Source organism: Dreissena polymorpha, chromosome 9 (assembly GCF_020536995.1).
Source record: "Dreissena polymorpha isolate Duluth1 chromosome 9, UMN_Dpol_1.0, whole genome shotgun sequence".
NCBI lineage: Eukaryota > Metazoa > Mollusca > Bivalvia > Myida > Dreissenidae > Dreissena > Dreissena polymorpha.
Window position 1 is genome coordinate 11,847,105 of NC_068363.1, and position 21,210 is coordinate 11,868,314.

General features: G+C 34.1%; 1 protein-coding gene across 1 annotated transcript; it reads left to right on the forward strand.

The window, feature by feature from the left end:
* Window positions 1-13,710: 13,710 nt before the first annotated feature.
* On the forward strand, window positions 13,711-14,964 carry LOC127846644 (sex peptide receptor-like). Its single transcript, XM_052378079.1, has one exon. The coding sequence runs from the start codon at window positions 13,720-13,722 to the stop codon at window positions 14,866-14,868; it is 1,149 nt and encodes a 382-aa protein (XP_052234039.1). The 5' UTR covers window positions 13,711-13,719; the 3' UTR covers window positions 14,869-14,964.
* The last annotated feature ends 6,246 nt before the right edge of the window (window positions 14,965-21,210 follow it).

A 21,210-nucleotide genomic window follows, 5' to 3' on the forward strand; every position in this document is an offset into this window, starting at 1 on the left:
TATCCAATTTTTACGAAACATTACAATCCTTTATAATAAATAACCAAGCTAAAAACATTATAGTCGGAGGTGATTTCAATATTGTTCTTAACCCATTGTTAGATAAAAGGAATGGAAACCTTTATACTCACTCAAAAAAAATAGAAACAATCTGAATAACATAATTGAAAACTACAATTTGATAGACATCTGGCGTACAGTTAATCCGAATGAGAGCAAATTCACATGGCACTCAAACACAAAACCAACAATATTTTGCAGACTAGACTATTTTTTAATATCTGAGTCACTGTGCAATATTATTGACTCATGCAACATAAAACAAGGATTTATGACTGACCACTCGCTAGTTGAACTTAAAATGCATAAAATACAACCTGAAAGAGGAACAGAATACTTTAAACTTAATAATAGCATCTTATTAGATCAACAATACCAAACGCAAATAAAACAGGAAATAACCAATACAGTTCAAGATAACAAAGATGCAAACCCTAACACCTTATGGGAAATAATTAAAGGTAATATACGTGACACAACAATAAGAAACACGTCATTTAAACAAAAAGAAACACACAAACTTGAAACTGAAACAATAAACATCATTGAAACACTTGAAAAACAATTGCATGAAACAAACAAAAATGATACCACCGCCATTGAAGATAAAATGGCTGCAAAAAACAAATATTAGAAGGCATCTATCATACACACCTCAATGGCATAATTCTTCGAGCGCGGGCACAGCATGTTGAATACAATGAAAGAAACATACAAAAAACTTTGCAAATATTGAACACCGTAGAAGCGAACAAAAAACGGTACACAAACTAGTAGTCGACGGCAAAGATATAACAAACAGAAATCAAATACTAGAAGAACAACTTCTATTTTTTGAAAACCTCTACAAACGAAAGAATGTCGAAAAATAACACCCTCTTTAAAAATACACATCATGCTTTAAATGAAGAGGAAAAACAATTATGCAACGGATTACTGACTGAATATGAATGTGGATTTGCTCTTAAAGACATGCCAAATAACAAAAGCCCGGGATCTGATGGCATCACTATCGAGTTTTATAAAATATTCTGGAACGATATTAAAACACATTTAACTAATTCACTAAATTATTCATTTAACAGCGGAAGTTTAACTGCGCTTCAAAAACAAAGTATAATATCACTCATTCCAAAACCCGGAAAAAACTTAGAATCCTTGTCAAACTGGCGCCCAATAAGCTTATTGAACAACGATTATAAAATAGCAACTAAAAGTATAGAAAACAGAATTAAAAAAATATATTGCCATCAATCATTTCAAGATCTTAATCTGGTTTCATAAAAGGACGTTACATTGGTGAAAACGTTCGTCTTATACAAGAATGCATAAACTATTTTAACAATTCAAATAATTCTGGTCTAATATTTTTTGCAGACTTTGAAAAGGCATTCGATTCACTTGATCATTCATTTATGTTCTCTTGCCTAGATAATATGAAATTTGGTGAAAGTCTCATTCAATGGGTCAACCTGTTCTACACCGATGTTAACAGTATAATCATTAACAATGGCTTCTTCTCAAACAGTTTTAACATCGAACGAGGGGTAAGACAAGGATGTCCACTCTCATCATCGCTATTTATTAAATGCATCGAGTATCTATCACATCACATCCAATCAAATAAAAATATAAAAGGCATATCATTAGAAGCTGACGACGAAATTAAACAGTCCCTATTTGCTGATGATGCAACTTATATCTTAAATGACAATAGTGACTCATTTTATAACCTAATAGATTCGCTAACCCTTTTCCGAACGACATCGGGTCTTAAACTAAACAAAAGTAAATGCACTGTGCTACGAGTAGGAAAATTTAAACAAAATAATACTCATCTTAAAAAAGAAATGAAATTTAATTGGACATCAGATGAAGCAACAACGTTAGGAATAACCTTTACAAACAATGAAAATGAAACAATTCTAAAAAACATATTGCCAAAATTACAAAAAAATAAAAATTGTTTAAAATCATGGCAGCATCGTAAACTAACACTAATCGGTAAAAACACCATGTTGAAAACGTTTGCGCTCCCTAAATTGATTTACACACTAACAGTTATCCCAAACCCGCCAAATTATATTATTGAAGATATAAAATCAGAAATATTTAATTTTATATGGGACGGTAAACCTGATAAAATTAAACGAACTCAGTTAATTCAATCTGTAGAAAATGGAGGTATCAAATTAACGGACATTTACTCATTCTTGAATGCAATCAAATGCGGCTGGGTTAAAAGATACCTAGATAATACCAATACGAGTAAATGGAAATTATTCTACCAGAAAATCTTAAAAAAATATGGTGACTCCTTACTTTTTGAATGTAAAATTGACAATAATGTTTTAGATGGAATTTCAACCAAAGACATATTTCTAGCGAACGTTCTATCGGCATGGTGTAAAGTTACTCATAATTTAGAAACCAAGATAAACAGTAAAATTATTTTATGGAACAATAAAGATATAACTACAAACAATAAAACGTTTTTCTATAAACATTGGTTTGAACAAAACATAAAATATGTAGATCAATTGTACGACTACAGAATAAACGACTTCTATTATTTTGAAAACATATGCTACATATACGGAATACCTACAAGTAATTTCCTGATGTACTACACATTGATCAAAAGTATACCCATACGTATTAAAGCTGCCACCAATACAAATAACACACCATGTTCTCAAAAAACATTCATAGAAAACATAACTGCAAAACAAAACAAAACGAACAAAATATTTTACACACTTCAAATTAAAAACCCTGCCGAAATCTCCAAAGCTCAAACTAAATGGCAAAACCTTCTTGAAAAAAAAGATTTTAATTGGAAACAAATATTTATCATGCTGTATAAAACAACTATAGATAGCACACTGAGAAATTTTCAATATAAATATATCCATAGAATCATAGCTACAAATAAATATCTTTTTAAGTGCAACCTATCCAACACTAATCTATGTGATATGTGTAGTGAACATATTGAAACAATAGAACACCTTTTCTGGGAGTGTAAACATATTGAATCTCTATGGAATCAATTGACAACTTTTCTAGAGAAACAACAATATAGAATAAAACTGTCTCTCTTAAATATCAGTTTCGGTGTAAATACTTTTAAAATACCAGAAATTAATAACACTGTTAACCACATTATTATATTAATGAAATATTTCATATTCAGCATGAAATATAACAAACAAAAACCGACTTTAAACTGTTTTATAAATTATTTCAAACTAAAGATCCAAATTGAAAAAGAAATAGCCCTCAACAACGATACACTTAACATTTTTGAACAAAAATGGAACACATTAAATTTTCATAATAGGTCCAGTTGGTTATCTACCCCACTTTATGAAACTCATATATAGTTTAATTATTATATATTAAAACAACATATATCACAAACATACAAAGCAAAAATCCCACAAACCAACAACCTTAAAATTTAAAGAAAAACAAAAGGTAAAAAATATATCAATATTAGCATATATTGTATAATATGTTTAACATTATCATTGCTGCATGTTATAACTTTGTTCTTGCTTATGCTTGTGCTTATGCACATGTTAACATTATATGTTTTATAATAAAAAAAGGAAAGCAGTTTTGAATTGATTTAAATTTGATTTAACCATTTTCAATTCACCATATTTAATTTCATTAAAAACAACAAACAACTACAATTGCGCAACCCTGCCCAGGTTTACTCAAACTGAAACAAGGTGTTAATTGTGTATTCAAAACGGGTCTTTATTACACATTATTCTTGGTTGCATTTGTGTTCCCAAATTAGCAACATGTATAAGATACTCAGTAAGATTTTAAGAATATTCCATTTGTTCCACTAGAACACCAACATGCACTTACTAATGATTTACATGCAATCCTTACACAGTTAAACTCTCCAAAAAACAATTCTAAAACCAAAAAATAACCATACTGCTGCTTCATAGATATTAAAAGTTAATTAAAGACAAATAGTACACAAAGATTATACTTCAACCAAACAATTATAAATTTATTGGGGGGGGGGGGGCGTCTGCACTTAAACTAAAATGGGGGCGGGTAACGACTGAGGAGGAAACGTCTTTGGGGGTAAACGTCCGGCAACCCTTTCGTAGTGCCGTAGGGTCAGTTCTTAAATTTTCACTGAATATGTCTGTGAGCGAATATTTCATTTATTATGGGTGATATTTGCTTTACAGCTGACAAATAACGTCAAATATATTATTTTAATGATTGGTGCGTTGATTAATTTTAATCAGCATCCCTTGTATCTTTGATTTTATTTATAGCGTGGTTGACCTACTTTCATAGCGTGGGTACGCTAATTTGATAAGATACCAATAGCATCTCTACCGTGACAAGGATTTGTGCAATGTCTACCTCAGTCTTGTTGCTGGGGCACTCGTTTGTTAAACGTTTTCACTTATGGTGTGCCTCAAATCACAAACATAATTTAAATTTATCCTCCAATAGGATACAAATTTACTGGCATGGTGTAAGTGGAGGAATTCTCCTGCCAACAAACAAACTCAAGTCCTTGTTGCAAGCCAAATACCTTGTCTCTGAGCTAAACATTGATGTTACTTTTGTAGAGGCTGGAAGTAATGATCTGTGTGATTTGTCTTTGTCTGTTGAAGGCATAGTGCAGGCGTTGTTTGATCTTGCAGCCACAATTCTTAATTCTGGAAGCAAACTGGTGATCATTGCGGAAATAATGCAAAGACGAAATGACAACATGTTTAATATGCGTGCTCGCCAGGCAAATGCTCTCATTTCAGCATATTGCAGAGCGTCTTGTCAATTCATTTTCTGGGCTCACGGAACAATTTTAACTTGCGCTTTACAAAACATTTTGCTGCTGATGATTGGCGTACATTTCCATCCTACCCAGGGCATGCCACGATATTTTATGTCGGTGCGCAGTTCTTTGCTTTTTGCAGAACGCAGGCTTCTATTGGCAGAGAATCAAGCTGAGTCTGTTTAAAATAGTGCTTCCCTATTTTAGTTTATTTTCTCCATTATTTGACATTGTGGTGCAATATTTTCAGACAACACTTTGTGAGCTGTATCTGGAGTATTGGGAACAGCAGGGTGAAAGTTTGTACAAAGGTGTCCATCAGTCCCTGCACAGCCTGTCCGAAGAGTATTCCATCTGTACTCTCAGTGGTCGAGTATCCACTATCGAAGGTTGTGGACTTTGTTGTTCGTCCAACTTTATGGGACTATGGTGCATATATTTACTAATTTCTTTGCACCAATTTGCTTACGCTTTAGACAATTAATAAATGTCGGTTGGAGCTTCTGCACCAGCCATTTTCAATCTATTTAATGTTGTCTAGTTTTTCTGTCCCACAAATAAACTAGGAAATTGGAGAGCAAAAATATAAAATCATAGTTTATAAGACGCAGGATTTAAAAATTGATTTATATTTGTAGCGTACCTCCCCTTTTGTTAAGCATACTGGTGTGAAGCCTTTGATATCGAAATTACTTACTGCAGTGTAACCTACTCTATTTTACGGAAGTTGCATCACTCTTCAACAGGATTCAGCACTGCACAGATCAGTATTTTCAAACAAAAGCAATTTTAACCACCATTACTCCCCCTCCTCCATCGTCGTTTTGCTTCTTGTTGTGGTGTATTTACATTGTGACCTTTTACCTCAAATTTCCGGTGTTTTTTAATGTTTCATGTATGAAGTGCAATGCTTAATTCTTGCAAAATAATTGTTTTCATTTTGTATGCCATACCATATTTCTTTCTTGCATAATATGATATGCCATGTTGAGATTGTCTACGACTTTGTTGTTCGTCCAACTTTATGGGACTATGTTGCATATATTTACTAATTTCTTTGCACTAATTTGCTTACGCTTAAGACAATTAATAAATGTCGGTTGGAGCTTCTGCACCAGCCCTTTTAACTCCATATGTTGCATATATTTACTAATTTCTTTGCACTAATTTGCTTACGCTTTGCACTAGCCCTTTTCAATCCATTTTTGTTGTTAAGTTTTTCTGTCCCACAAATGAACTAGGAAATTGGAGAGCAAAAATATAAATATGCCTCGCTGGCCGAATGCTCTGTGCTCGCAATTATCTGTGGTTTGATATCGATGCCCATTTACGTTTACGTGGAATTGAGGAACATATTGATTGTCAGACACTTCTTTTCTTGTTTTATTTCGACTATTTTGTTGTTGATTTTTTTGTGAACAAAACAACTGATTTCTTATTGTCCTTTTTTGAACTTTCCATACGTTGTAAATAAATGGTAATATACATCCATATTGCATGTATATAGAATACGAGCTCGTTGTTTTGTAAAGCTTTAACATTCCGAAAAAAAAAGTGGATGGTTGTGTAAATAAAGACATAGTTATTGTCTCTCACAAAACAGATCAATGTATCGACACATTCTCATCAATTGTATACATTTAAGTAACATACGATACTACTACTTACTGAAACATTACATCCAAATAGTTCTATTAATTTAACCTTTACCGTCTTTGTTTGTCTATGCTTAAACAAACAGTGTTTTCATTTATGTCAAGATAATTCATCTTACTTAAAGTTGTAATTAGCTGCAGGTTTTTATAGCAATTAACGCTTGCAGTCTGCCAATGCTGTTTTTTTTATCACCAATTTATTGCATACTTCTTAATATATATATATATATATATATATATATATATATATATATATATATATATATATATATATATATATATCAAGCTTTGAACCTCTTGATCCAAATTTATTAAATGCTGATCCTGTTTAATACATATTTTGTTCTGTTCCGCTTATTTGATATTCGTCTTAATTAAGCATATTAATATAAGCACGATCTTAAGGGCCACTAAGAGTAATAGACTTACGAAATATTTGTAATTTACCATTAATTGCTTGTTTGGAACGCTTTGTGGTTCTAAACGGATGTGTGGTAAACGAAATGTTTTCAGAAACGATCCCATGGTTATATAAAATATGTTCTTTAAAGTGTATTTTGATGGTAATGTGTACATAATTTTAGTTAACATTTAATTACAACTGGATCCTTTTTTCGTGTATGGTATGTTTTTCTATGTTTTCTTATTTTTAGCTCCACTGGCCAGAGGCCAGCGGGGCTTATGTCATGGTCCTGTGTCCGTCGTGCGTGCGTGCGTCCGTGCGTGCGTTAACTTTTCCTTAAAACATCTTCTTCTCCTAAACTACTGGTCCAATTCTGATGAAATTTCACAGGAATGTTCCTGGGGTGAACCTCTTTACAATTTGTTCAAATTATGCCCCTGGGGTCAAATTTGACCCTGCCCCGGGGGTTACAAAATTCAACATATGCTTATATAAGACATATTTTGTGAAAACTTTCAAAATCTTCTCGTCCGTAACTATTGGGCATAATGCTATCAAATTTGGTTTGTAGAGACATCTAATAGTCCTCTACCAAATTTCTTCAAATTATGACCCTGGGGTCAAATTTGACCCTGCCCCGGGGGTCACAAAATTGTACATATGCTTATATAAGGCCTATTTTGTGAAAACTTTCAAAATCTTCTCGTCTATAACCATTGGGCCTAGGTTTATCAAATTTGGTATGTAGAGACATCTAATAGTCCTCTACCAAATTGCTTCAAATTATGCCCCTGGAGTCAAATTTGACTCTGCCCCTGGGTCAAAAAATTGAACATATGCTTATATAGGGTCTATTTTGTGAAAACTTTTCAAATCTTTCTGTCCATAATCATTGGGCCTAGGGCTAGCAAATTTGGCATGTAGTGACATCTTATAGTCCTCTACAAAGTTTTTTTTAAATTATGCCCCTGGGGTCAAGTTTGACCCTGCCCCGAGGGTCACAAAATTGAACATATGCTTTTAAAAGGCCTATTTTGTGAAAACTTAACAAATATTCTTGTCCATAAATGTATGGCATAGAGCTACCAAATTTGGTATGTAGTGATATGTAATAGTTCTCTTCTTTGTTTGTTCAAATTATGCCCCTGGGGTGAAATTTGAAACTACCCGGGGGCTCACAAAATTGAATATATATTATAAAGGGCTTATTTTGTGAAAACTTTAAAAACTTCTTTTCCATAACCATTGGGTCTAGGGCTACCAAATATGGTATGTAGTGACATCTTATAGTTCTCTACCAAATTTGTACAAATTATTCCCCTGGGGTCAAATTTGACCCTGCCCCGAGGGTCACAATATTGAACATACGCTTATATGAGGCATTTTTTGTGAAAACATTCAAAAATCTTCTTGTCCATAAACATTGGGCCGAGGGCTACCAAATTTGGTATGTAGTGAAATCTTATAGTTCTCTATCAAGTTTGTTCAAATTATGCTCCTGGGGTCAAATTTGACCCTGTCCCGGGGGATCACAAAATTGAACATATGCTTATATAAGGCCTATTTTGTGAAAACTTCAAAAATCTTTCTGTCCAGGACCATCCAGCCTAGGGCTATCAAATTTGATATATAGTGACATCTTATAGTTCTCTACCAAAATTGTTCAAATTTTATCCCTGGGGTCAAATTTGAACCTGCCCCGGAGGTCACAAAATTGAACATATGCTTATATATTGCCTATTTTGTGAAAACTTTAAAAAAAAATCTTGACCATAACCATTAGGCCTAAGGCTACACAATTTGGTTTGTAGTGACATTGTATAGTCCTCCATTTAGTTTGTTCAAATTATGCCCCAGGAGTCAAATTAGACCCTGCCCTGGGGGCCACAAAATCGATTATATGCTTATAAAGTGCCTATTTTGTGAAAACTTGAAATATTATCTTGTCCTTAACCATAAGGCATAGGGCTACCAAATATGGTATGTATTGACATCTAACAGTTCTCTACCAAGTTTGTTCAAATTATGCCCCCCTGGGGTCAAATTTGACCCTGCCCGGGGGGTCACAAAACTGAATATACGCTAACTAGTATGGGGGGCATATTTTGTGAAAACTTTAAAAATCTTCTTGTCCATAACCATTGGGCCTAGGGCTACCAAATTTGGTATGTAGTGACATCTAATAAATCTCTACTAAATTTGTTCAAATGATGCCTCTATGGTCAACTTTGACCCTGCCCTGGGGGTCACAAAATTGAATAAACGCTTATAAAGCGCCTATTTTGTTAAATCTTTAAAAAAAAATCTTGTTGAAAACCATTCAGACTATGGCTACCAAATTTGTTATGCAGTAACATCTTATAGTTCTCTACCAAGTTTGTTCAAATTATGCCCTTTGGTTCAAATTTGACCCTGACCCGCGGGTCACAAAATTGAACATTCCCTTCTCAAAATAAAATGCACTTTTTAACAAAATACGCTTTAAAAAGTGTATTTTTTCTGCATTTTTACTGAAAAGTGTATTTTTTCTGCACTTTTTTAATAATTAAGTGCACTAAAGTGCATTTGTCTGTATTTTCATTATCTTTAAGTGTATTTCACTGTACTTTTAGTGTATCTTCTGTAGACAAAGTGCATCTTTTTATGCAATAAGTGCATTTTTTTAATGAAGTGCATTTTTGTGCATATAAGTGTATCTTCTGATTTGCAAAAAAATAATTCTTTCTATACAAGTGTAGTTTTAGTGCATCTTCATAAAAAAGAGCAACACTAAAGCAAATAACTGAAGTTAACGGACAGAGATATAGTGTTTAATAGGAGGATTGTACTGAATTCTTTTTTATCTTCACATAAGGTTTATGGTCTTATTGTTGCAATTTGTCTGCTCATAAAATATGTGAATCAGTAGAGCAGCTTTTAAAGTGAAAAGTACAACTAAATCAGGCTGTGGGTAACTAATTAAAAATATTGAAAGTGTCAAAAATATTATGTGGGCTTGCCAGAATCAATTATATCTCCACAACATAAAAAAATAAGTATTTGAACTTTCTTACACCGATATTTAACCCCAATTCAATTAATGTCTACCACATTGACTATTAACATACATTTTAAAAGACAATTTAAATAATATTTATAATATTATTATTATTTGCTAACACCATTCAGTATGTTATATTGAAATATTTACAATTAAATATAATATGCGAAGTGTGCTGTGTATTATTCAATAAATATCAGATAAGATCAGGATCAGATAAGAGATCCATCATAACAGTGCTCCATCTAGCCCAATCAAAGGGGTGTTTATAGACTTTTGATTGCTTCTGGCACCATCTATTTGAAAACAAACCACTTTTGATTGGTTGGAGCACAGCAAGTTATTTGGAGCACAGGAAGTTATTTTTTGTAAACAATTTGGTTTCAGCAACTTAAATTATTGAGCAACATTAAGACTTATAATTCTAGTGTCAAATGTCTTGAAATTCTTTCAGCACATGAACTATTGTGTGATGAAAACAATGTGTATTTACTACAATGTGTAAATCAACAATAAGTTTGTTGCAAAGAAGATTCAAAGTGGGTGGTTAAAGTGAGATGGTCTCATAGTTCAACACCTGCCATTTTTTTGGGAATTCTGAAGAACAGCTGTAACAGGTTTGTATTTTAATTTCTGCATATCTTTTTAATTTAATTAATTATGATCATTATCATATTTATGTATTGTCACTGGAAAATGTAAATGGATAAGTAAATGTAATGCAATTTTAAAGAAAAAAATACCATTTGAATTATTATGGCTGTATTTTATGGTTATTGTCATCTTAAAATTTATTTATACCTATTTCTTGTCATTAATGAACAGATTTCTTTCCCCCATATTTAATACAAAATTTTATATTTTATATTTGAAGGTTAAACCCCAAGGTGAAATTTACATTGATCGGAAGATCCATTGGACAGAATGCGCATCATCGCCAGCCACAAAAGGGAGTAAAAGGGGGACTACCTGATGTATGGACATTTATACCAGGTTTTACCCTGCACGAGCAGGCCAACTTGAGGGGAACAGGAGTGGGAAACCGCGCCCTGTAGCTTGGCCTTGACCATGAAAAGATGGATTTGTTGAGAGGTAAAACTATATAATAAAGGTTATTGCATTTTAAAGACGTCACACTTTCGACCAGTTCACACAGCCAAAGGAGACCACAAATATTAGTACATTTATAAACAGCATTTACTATCAAACGTAACTTCTTTAAATTATTTATAAAAAGCGTTAAGTCACATGTGATCACGCGATTAAAATTGCAAAAATAAACAAACAAAAACAACAAGCCCACAAACTTGTTTTGATTGAAATTTATGATATTGATAGCAACTGTTGAACAAGATTACCATAACAGCAATATTTAACACTTACATTATAAAATATCTTTCAGGACCTGATCTCAAATGAGTTCATGCACGAGAAGCGCCTGGCAGACCATGACAGTAGTATTCAGACCTGATCAGCTGGTGAACTGCTCTATAAAGGGTGGTTTATGAATGCATTCTTTGTAAGGAACAGTGTATAATAACAAATATAGTGACAGGGGCTAAGCTGCTAAATATTGTCAGCATGTATGCAGTGATTTTCTTTGAAAATTCAAAACAACCTGTACATACTGGCTCTCAGAAGGGCATATTTCAGCGCAATAATGAACAAAAAGGAAGATCTTAAAAATAAGGTATAGATTTATATAAATTACATGAATACGGTTCATTTATCATATATTAGGATCCAGAATATGATTGAATTAAATGTGCTGCTTTTGTCCATATTTAAAAGGGATTTGGAATTAATGTAATATATACAAATCTAGTAAATGATAGGGAAAACATTTCAGCTTAAGGAGGGGAAAACTATAATATTTTTGAAGCGGAAACCACCTGTTTTTGGCTGTAAATCAGTTACCGGTAATCAGAGGGGAGAAAAATCACTGGTATGGGCTTGATATTTTAAGTTGTTAATTCTAGATAGGCAATAGCCCGTTTGAATCCTCTTTTTTATGTGGATATGTAACCTTTGTTTTTGTTTTTTTAAGGTTAAACATTCTAATAAAAGTGTGTACTTATCTATTGAATTGTACTTTTTGTTTTTTATGTATGTGTTTAAACAAACCTTTCATTTAAAGAATGAATGCTGGCTTCAAAATGCTTGGATTTTTTTTAAAATTTGGTTAATTTTTAAGCATATTTATTTGAAGTGATGAAAAGTACACTTGAGCGTATAATTCGCTTAAAAAATTCACTTCCAACACTTCATAAAGTGTTTCATTTTTATGACTGAAAATGCACTCAAGTGTATTATTAATTTAATGCGCTAAAAAATTCACTTTTAATACTGTAAGGTGTATTATTTGTATGACCGGATATGCACTCAAGTGTATTAATGCGCTTAAAAAAATCACTTTCAATTTTGTAAGGTTTATTATTCGTATCAGTTGAAATGCACTCAAGTGTATTAATTCGCTTACAAAAATTTACTTTAAATACTCAATGAAGTGTTTTATTCGTATGTCTGGAAATGCACTCAAGTGTATTAATGCGCTTAAAAAATTCACTTGGAATACCACATGAAGTGTATTATTTGTATGAATTAAAATACACTCAAGTGTATTAATGCACTTGAAACATTACTTTAGTTACTGATAAGTGTATTATTTGTATGACTGATAATGCACTCAATTGTAATAATGCGCTTAAAAAATTCGCTTTTAATTCTGTAATGTGTATTATTTGAATAAATGGAAATGCACTCAAGTGTATTAATGCGCTTTAAAAAATTTACTTTGACCATGAAGTGTATTATTTGTATGTCTTAAAATACACTCAAGTGTATAAATGCGCTTAAAAATAAACTTAAGAGCACTTATAATCATAATAAACGCACTTAAGTGTATTATTTCGTGGAAAAAATACACTTATATGAAAAAAACACACTAGTAAAAAGTGTTTTTTAACAGAATAAAATACACTTGTTAAGCAAAAAATACGGTGCCAATAACATGCGCTTTAAATGTGCATTTAATGCGAATTAAATGCGCATTTAGTGCACTTTTTCGAGAAGGGTTATATACGCTTATATCTTGCTTATTTTGTGAAAACTTTTAAAATATTATTGTCCTTAACTCTAGGACCTAGGGCTACCATATTTTGTATGTACATGTTGTGAGATATGGTAGTCCTCTACAAAGTTTGCTCAAATTATGCCCCTGGGGTTAAATTTGACCAAGCCCAGGGGGTCACAAAAGGGTACATGTGCTTAAATCGGGCCTATATTTAAGTATTTACACATGTGTGAATATTTGAATAGCCTTTTTTCAGCAGTGGAGCGATACAGGGCCATCATGGCTCTCTTGTTCTTTAATTGTATATATTCGCAAATGCAGGTTAAATGATTTCAAATTCACTAACTTCTTTGTTACACCTACCCAAGTTATATATCTTTACATAATTGACTTAAATACCTTTACATACTTGAAATTACATTTCATAAACTAAATCATTTAAAATATTGGTGTACATATTTGAAACAATATTAGGCAGTTAAAATAAAATGCTCCAAAATTTGATGCAATTACTACTCGTTATTGTTCTTCTTACTTGTGCCTTCAGTGGATAATGAAATAACAAAACCATGACTCAAGAACTTGATGAAATTGCTCATTCATTATGTCTAATTCCTTCATTAATACCTTGTACTTTTTGCATGCTTAAATAGACAGTGCAGTGCCATGGAGGACATCCAAACCAATGACCTCGGCCCGGAACCACATATCAACCACAACGACACTCATCCCATATTCGGGTACGATTACTACTCTTTCGACGACTACGTGTACGCGTACGACTACGAACACGAGTACAGCATATTCGACTTTGAGATTGTGATCTACGGTTATATCTGGCCAGTCTTGGTCATAATTACGTGTCTATTCAATTGCCTTGTGATCGTTGGATTCTTACGAAAGCATATGCGAACTTCTGCTAATATTATTTTGGTCTCCATCGCAATATCGGACTCCCTTACCGGACTGGTGACCCTTCCAGCAACGTTCTATGTGTTCTCACTTGAACAAATGTGGCTTTCTAAAGACTGGTGCAATGCTACCATGATAACTAGGTTGTACATTTCACGTGCATTTCACACCATTTCCGTCTGGGAAACCGTTCTCCTCGGTTTTCAACGGTTCTTGCATGTACGACACCCTGCTGCCGCTAACCGTTGGTGCACGATAAAGAAAACGATCGGCATTGTTGCTGTAATGTACGTCCTCTCTTTTCTATTGCACATGTATCATGCTTTTGACAGTAAGGCTAGTAATGGGGTTTGCAACTGGACACTCAAAGAGCCATGCGGATGGGGCTGTGCTTATATATGGACCTCGTTTATCCTGTGTCACGCAATTCCCTGCGTGGCATTGGTGGTGTTCACGACACTAATGTTGCGATCAGTGCGCCAGAGACCTGCTAGCACAAGTTTTGACAACAACGTTACGCGAAGAAGAGAGCAAAAGAGAAACATGACCATCGCTGTTCTACTGATAGTCGTCATATTTCTTATACCGGAGCTGCCTTACGGTCTCTCCTACATGTTGACGATGATATTGAAACTGAGCGTGCAGAAAATACTACCTCTTAAGACTAACAGGATTATCCACGCCACGTATGAGCTGGCCTTGGTGCTAAGCTTTCATCTGAATTTCTGGGTGTACTGTGTGATGATGCGAAGCTTCAGGGCTGTCATTAAAACTCTTTTTAAGATGACACGGTGCAAGGAAGGCACCTTTTCAAACCTTGAGCGCGAGCGCACGTCATCTCAGAAAATGAGTTATGAACTTGTTGGTGTCTCAGAAAAAGAGGCTGAAGACGTTGAAATGTGAAAATATGTAAATGTTACTCAACGATGTAACCAGCATACTGCTTTTACAAAAAGTCTAAGAAAAAGGTCAAATTAAGAACATATTTATTATTGAAATCGGTTTCAATGGCAATGTTAAAATCAGTTTAAATATACCATTAAAAATAATGAGTTGTCAGTTTCAAATGATCAATAATAATTAATAACGTAAAGTACGCAAGAAATATTTAATATCTCATTCTGTGGTATTTTTATATGACCTCTTACAGAATACTCGTTTTCATTACCTTAGGCGGGTGAAAGGCCTACAGTTTATTTTGTATGATTTGCTTATTACATGTAGCGTTAATAGCGTAAAATGTGCAGGAAATTTGTAATATCCAATTGTATTGTATTGTATATAATCTTAGACAGGACACTCGTTTTCATCATCTCATATAGGTGACATTCCGACTGCGTATTTTCCATTATAGGTAGGTACATTTTCATATTTAATTTAGTGACGTTAAATGATGCCACGAATACACACGACGACGTTATATAATACAGACGCGCACACTTCTCTCCTGTTATAACGTTACTTGTGGATGCTGCTGCTGTTACTGCTACTGCTGCTGATGATGATTATATTCATATTCTGGTTGTCATTCTCTTTGTCGCGTGTTAAATTTAATAATAAATATACCGATAGCGCTACTAAGCATACCATAACACAAAAATTAAAAACAATCGTCATAATCAGCACACTTTCGGCATAGGAAGCCTTGGGGACAACGATTTTCACACTAATAATGACCAGACATTGACCTTTTACCTAGTCAAACTAGCTTCAGTAGGGGTAATCTACTGTAGAAGGCCAATGTACTTGTGAAGTTTCAAGCAAAGCGGTTCATTCGTTGACGAGTTATTGATCGGAAACGATTTTCACACTTATTGTGATAGTGACCTGACCTTTGACCTAGTGACCCCATTTTCAATAGGGGTCATCTACTGTTAAAGGCTCATCCACTTGTGAAGTATCAAGCCAATCGGTCAATTCGTTAATGAGTTTTTGATCGGATACGATTTTAACTTTTATTGTGAAAGTGACCTTGACCTTTGAACTAGGTACCTTAATTTCGATAGGGCCATATACTGTCCAAGGCTAATGCGCATGTAAAGTATCAAGTCAATCGGTAAATTCGTTGGCGAGTTATTGATCGGAAACGAACTAGTCTACCGACAGACCGACCGATTTCCAGCAAAACAATATACACTTTTCCTTTGAAGGGGGGGCATAATTAAATAAGGGTTTATTGCCTGAAATATCCTGAGACAGTGTGACTGGGTTATTAAGTACGATACGGGCTGAGGCAGATCAGGTTTTACGAACCAGTGGCTATATAACTCATGTTGTATTACAAAAGATCTCATAAAGCGTGAGTTTTCTTGCACCTCAAGACTGTGCTACTTGGAAATAGTACATGTTTAAAGCAAAGGTTTTGGGAAATTTAAAATATATAAAAAACTATTTCAAACACACGATACAATAAACAAACATATACCTAATAATTGTCATGATTAGTTTATCATTACTTCGCAGATAAAACGACACAATTACATAATACCTTGAATGTGAATTTTCAGCTTATAGTACAACCAAACTTCAATGGCCAAACACGACAAAACTAGCAAGTCTGCAACAGCCAGTGCCGACATGTATGGCGAGGTGGTAGTCATACGACGCTTACCTATATTTAAATGTAAAATCAGAACAAATGTACGTCTGCCATAAATAGCAGAAGTCGCATGTGTACTGTATACATAAAGAAGTAGAAACACTCAAGAGCTGAGATTTTACATATTACATAAGCTGAATCATAAAGCTTAGGAATGCAAATATGGTGTAAGTGCTACATAAGAACCACGTATATAACCACATATGGGCGTTAATATAGTAGTTCAACCCAATTTCATACATATGTGCTCAAGTGATGCAATACTTCTATAAAGAACCCGCTTTATAGATAAGACCATATAAAATGAGTTATATAGCATAACCTAGTTCCATCTAAATACGCACACATGAGTTGAGTTACTGCGATATAGTGTTACGCAATGACATACATATGCTAACGAGAAATGATTATTTGCAAAAGTCAAACGCAATGATTGGATATACACACATTCGATGAGACATACCGACAGTTATACGCAATTATAGATATATGCTTCCAAAATAGTAATGAGGGCGAATGGAATTATGCAGTTGCATAGATATTTCCATATTAGATAAATGCAATTTATTAAATTACATAGATATACCTCCAAGAGATGAGAAATTGCGAAAGCATACCCAATGTCATAGATTTAAAACGCGTACGATGAGGCAAACGACAGCTGGATGCAATTTATGACATTTGCAATCAGTTTCCGTATTGAAAAATCATGGAAACATGAGGTTCGGTTTTGCGCAGAACTTAGATTCATAAAGTGCGGAAGGGTAGGCTATGTTAGTGCATGAAAATTACCAATTATATAGAAATGTACTCGTATATAGGAAGTGAAGTGTCGTAATTACTACTTATCAAACCACAGCATCAACAGAGCTTAGCCCATAGATCAAAGGACTAAACCCTTGAATAACCTTAAACGTCAAACGGCTAAAGGGTGATAGTCTAGAGCTATGTCAAGTATATTTTGTGAACGAATATTGAAATAAACTGCTGCCGATAATTCAGTAGCAATGTTCCCAAAGAAAAAGAATGATGTTTTTGTTTATAAACGTGTTACATGTGCTTTAGGAAATACTGATAAAAGTTAATGTTTACGCAATGATACGACCTCATATTAATATTGCTTTGAAGGCAGACACGATATTTTGTAAGCTTAGTATTAGCACGTTCAACGAATGTAAAGTTTCTATAACATTTTAACTGTATGAAAACGAAAATAATCTACTTTTACATGCATTTATGTTCGTATTGCAGTCGTAATAGAGAATAATAGGTTGGTGACGTGGATGGAGAATGGTTATCTGGCAAGTCGGAGGAATTTATTTCGGCTCACCCGATAAGATCCCATGACGAGCCAGATAACCATTCTCCATCTACGTCACCAACCTATTATTCTATTTATCCTGTCACATTTACAACATTCGTTGACATGTTTCTAAAATATCTAGTTTTTGAGGATTTTGTGTTTAAATATGTAATATGGTAAACATCACGCGCGAAAAAAACATTGTGATGTCACGTCAGGCAAAGCGCTTAGGCTAGCTTCCATCTTGTTGAAAACACACAGAAATCGAGTTACTCGTTATTAATTCAATACACAAAGACGAATTTATGCTGTTTAAATAATAATGTTTTTTACATGTATTTGGTATTTTATTAGTAGAAAAAAGTAAATTTTATTAATAGAAAATAGTAAATGCATGCGCATGCGCGGATAGCAACTGACAGATATTCGAGGTCACGTGGTCATCTAGCCTAATATCTTTTGGGATATTAGGTTACCTGGTTATCGGGCTGATTTAAAGGCATGTGACAGGATAAATCGCAATATTGTTCCCTGACGGTTTTAATTAGCACATGGTTTATCGTATGAGTACGTCGGCCATGCACAACTTAGGCTTCTAGATTGGCTCAAAGACCACAACACTTTCCATACGAAATGAACTATCGCTGTCCCGAACTAGCACCGATTATCGTTATTCGTGAATGTTCTCAATGGGGAACTTTAGTGGATTATCTTCCCCTGTCTAGCAGGTGCCCGTAAAGGTGGCGCTGTTGTCGAATAGGTCTATTGTTCTTTCCAATTGTTTACTTCCGCATATTTTGACAAGCGATTAACCGAGTTAGACACAATCTTTTACAATAATTTTATGATAGTTTATACGATAAGTCTTAAACTATGGCTTCACAATTTAGCAGTTTATCTTTAGGACAACTTCGCACAGAATTAAGAAAGAGAAATGCAAAGTTATCTGGACGAAAAAGGGAATTAATCGAGAGGTAATGTGAAACCATTTTTTAATTTGATTCATGTCGTGAAAATTCCTGCGCGGTCTTTTCTAAAAACCAAATCAGTTTAAAGGCTTTAAAAACATACATACAGGATTCATTCTTTTATTATTTACATCACTGTTTGAAAGGTTTATTGTTAAATATCTTATTTACAAGTTAATGTAAATTCTGTTAAAAGGTTGGGTGGGGAAATGTACATGTATACTTCTGTTGTTTTTTAGAAGACAAAACTTTTTACAACAGCACCCACCCATGTTCTTTATTAAATTTAGGGGACTCTATGAATGTGTAGGGGTCTATGCTGAGTATGTATTACTCTTTGTTCTGACGCATAAGTTTTTGTTTATACAAGTTTTTTTTAATGTTTACTGAAAGTGAAAAATTGTTGTATGTTCATATTTGATCTTTCAGACTTGAAGCATATGATCGCAATCAGAACTTTAACAACTGCGAGGAGCTTATGCCAGAGTTTCGAATGCAAATTCCAGCCACCAGTTGCTACAAAGATGTCAACACCGACATGAAGATGGCCTCGTTTGACCGTGAGAAGGCGAATGCATATATGGAACGGTTTGGAGTTGAGTTCGACCAAGTGGTGACTTCTTTGTATGGTGACAAGTTCTTGTTGTACCTTAGGATGTTTTCTTCAGAAAAGTTGTGCTATGTAAAAAGTTCATGTAGGGCAGAAATGAAAAAGAAAATTGATTATGTCGTTGACATTACATTCACCAAACATGGCTTTGTGCATGAGGCACAGTGTGAATGTGGTGCTGGTGAAGGTCCGTTCGGACATTGTAAACATATAAGGACTGTTCTGTATGCGTGTGTGAAATTTGTTCAATCCGGAGAAGTTAAGGTGGAATCATCTTGTACCCAACAGCTTCAGTCTTTCCACAAATCGAAGAAACACACAGGATCCCCGGTAAAGGCTCGAGACCTCAAGATAGGTGGAGCTGAGATTTGTAATATTGCAGACTTTGACCCCAGGCCTAGTCAGTTTAGAAATGCTGCCAATTACAAAGACCATTTCTACAACACATGTATGAATTTTGCTACAATATCAAAAAACTCCAATTTTTCAAACTTTCGAGCCAGCAAATATGTACGCTTATAGCAATGATCACGACTATTTCAGTACGTCACATGAACAGAACTTTCTAAACCTCAACAAAATTACCAAAATAACATCAGAAGAGTGTGAATGTATTGAAGAACAGACGAGGGGACAAAATACCAATGATCGATGGCATGAGGAGCGTGGAAAGCGCATTCAGTCCTCAAACTACCACCGAATCTGTGCTGCGACAGAAAAGACAAGTTTAGTTGGATTGGCCTCAACAATAGTGCAGGGACAAGTTGTGAGGCAAAATGAAGCGATGCGACATGGATGCAAGTATGAAAAAACTGCGATACACATTTATGAGAGTGCAAGGAATGTTAAAGTCAAGTCTTGTGGCATAACGGTTTCACGGACACACCCATTTCTAGGGGCATCTCCAGATGGAATTGTAAATAAAGACTTGATAGTTGAGGTGAAATGCCCATTCAGTGCTATAAATAAAGAGATTTCCTCAGTGACAGTGCCATATCTTAAGGATGTGAACGGTAAACTAAAATTGAGTGCAAAACATCCTTATTATTATCAGATTCAGGGCCAGTTGTTTTGTTCGGAACGCAAGTACTGTGACCTGATCGTTTATACATTGACTGACATAAAGTACATAAGGGTACACAAAAATGAGGACTTCATTTCACAGATGCTGTTAAAACTTGAACATTTCTTTGAGAATTATTTTAAGACTGAATTGTTGAAAAAGTTGTATTACAAGGATGTTTAAAATAAGTTCCCTGCATGTGTAAATACTTTTGTTACCATGTTTCTTGTAGTTCCTGGTTTGGTTCTAAAATATTTGTTTGACTATTATATGTGTTATACAATGCATTGTATTAGAAATAAATATTTGTTTTTAAAAATTTGTTTTTTCAACAGTTCGCTTCTAAAAACCATATTGTCAGGATTATTATTTTATGATGATGAGAGAATTGTATACTTGTAAAGTGGAACCCGTCTCATGAACTGACTAATATTACTACTCGTGAACACCTTGAAATTGGGAAAAATGCGTCGTGAACTCTTCGAATTCGGAAATTAGCGTATTTGATTTTTTGCTTACATATACCTTAAAATTAAAAATAACTGTACCAAGTTGTTAATATTATATTTACTTTAAGGTTCTAGCCATAGAGCGCCATAAGTTAATTAATTTAAGTTCATTAATCCTTACGGCGCGGCAACCAAAATTTTAAGGCCTTTGCAAACAGTTTGGATCCATATGAGACGCCACAGAACGTGGCGT

What these genes read in the sequence shown, in the direction of transcription:
- LOC127846644 (XM_052378079.1), top strand. Translation starts at nt 13,720, where the DNA reads ATGGAGGACATCCAAACCAATGACCTCGGCCCGGAACCACATATCAAC.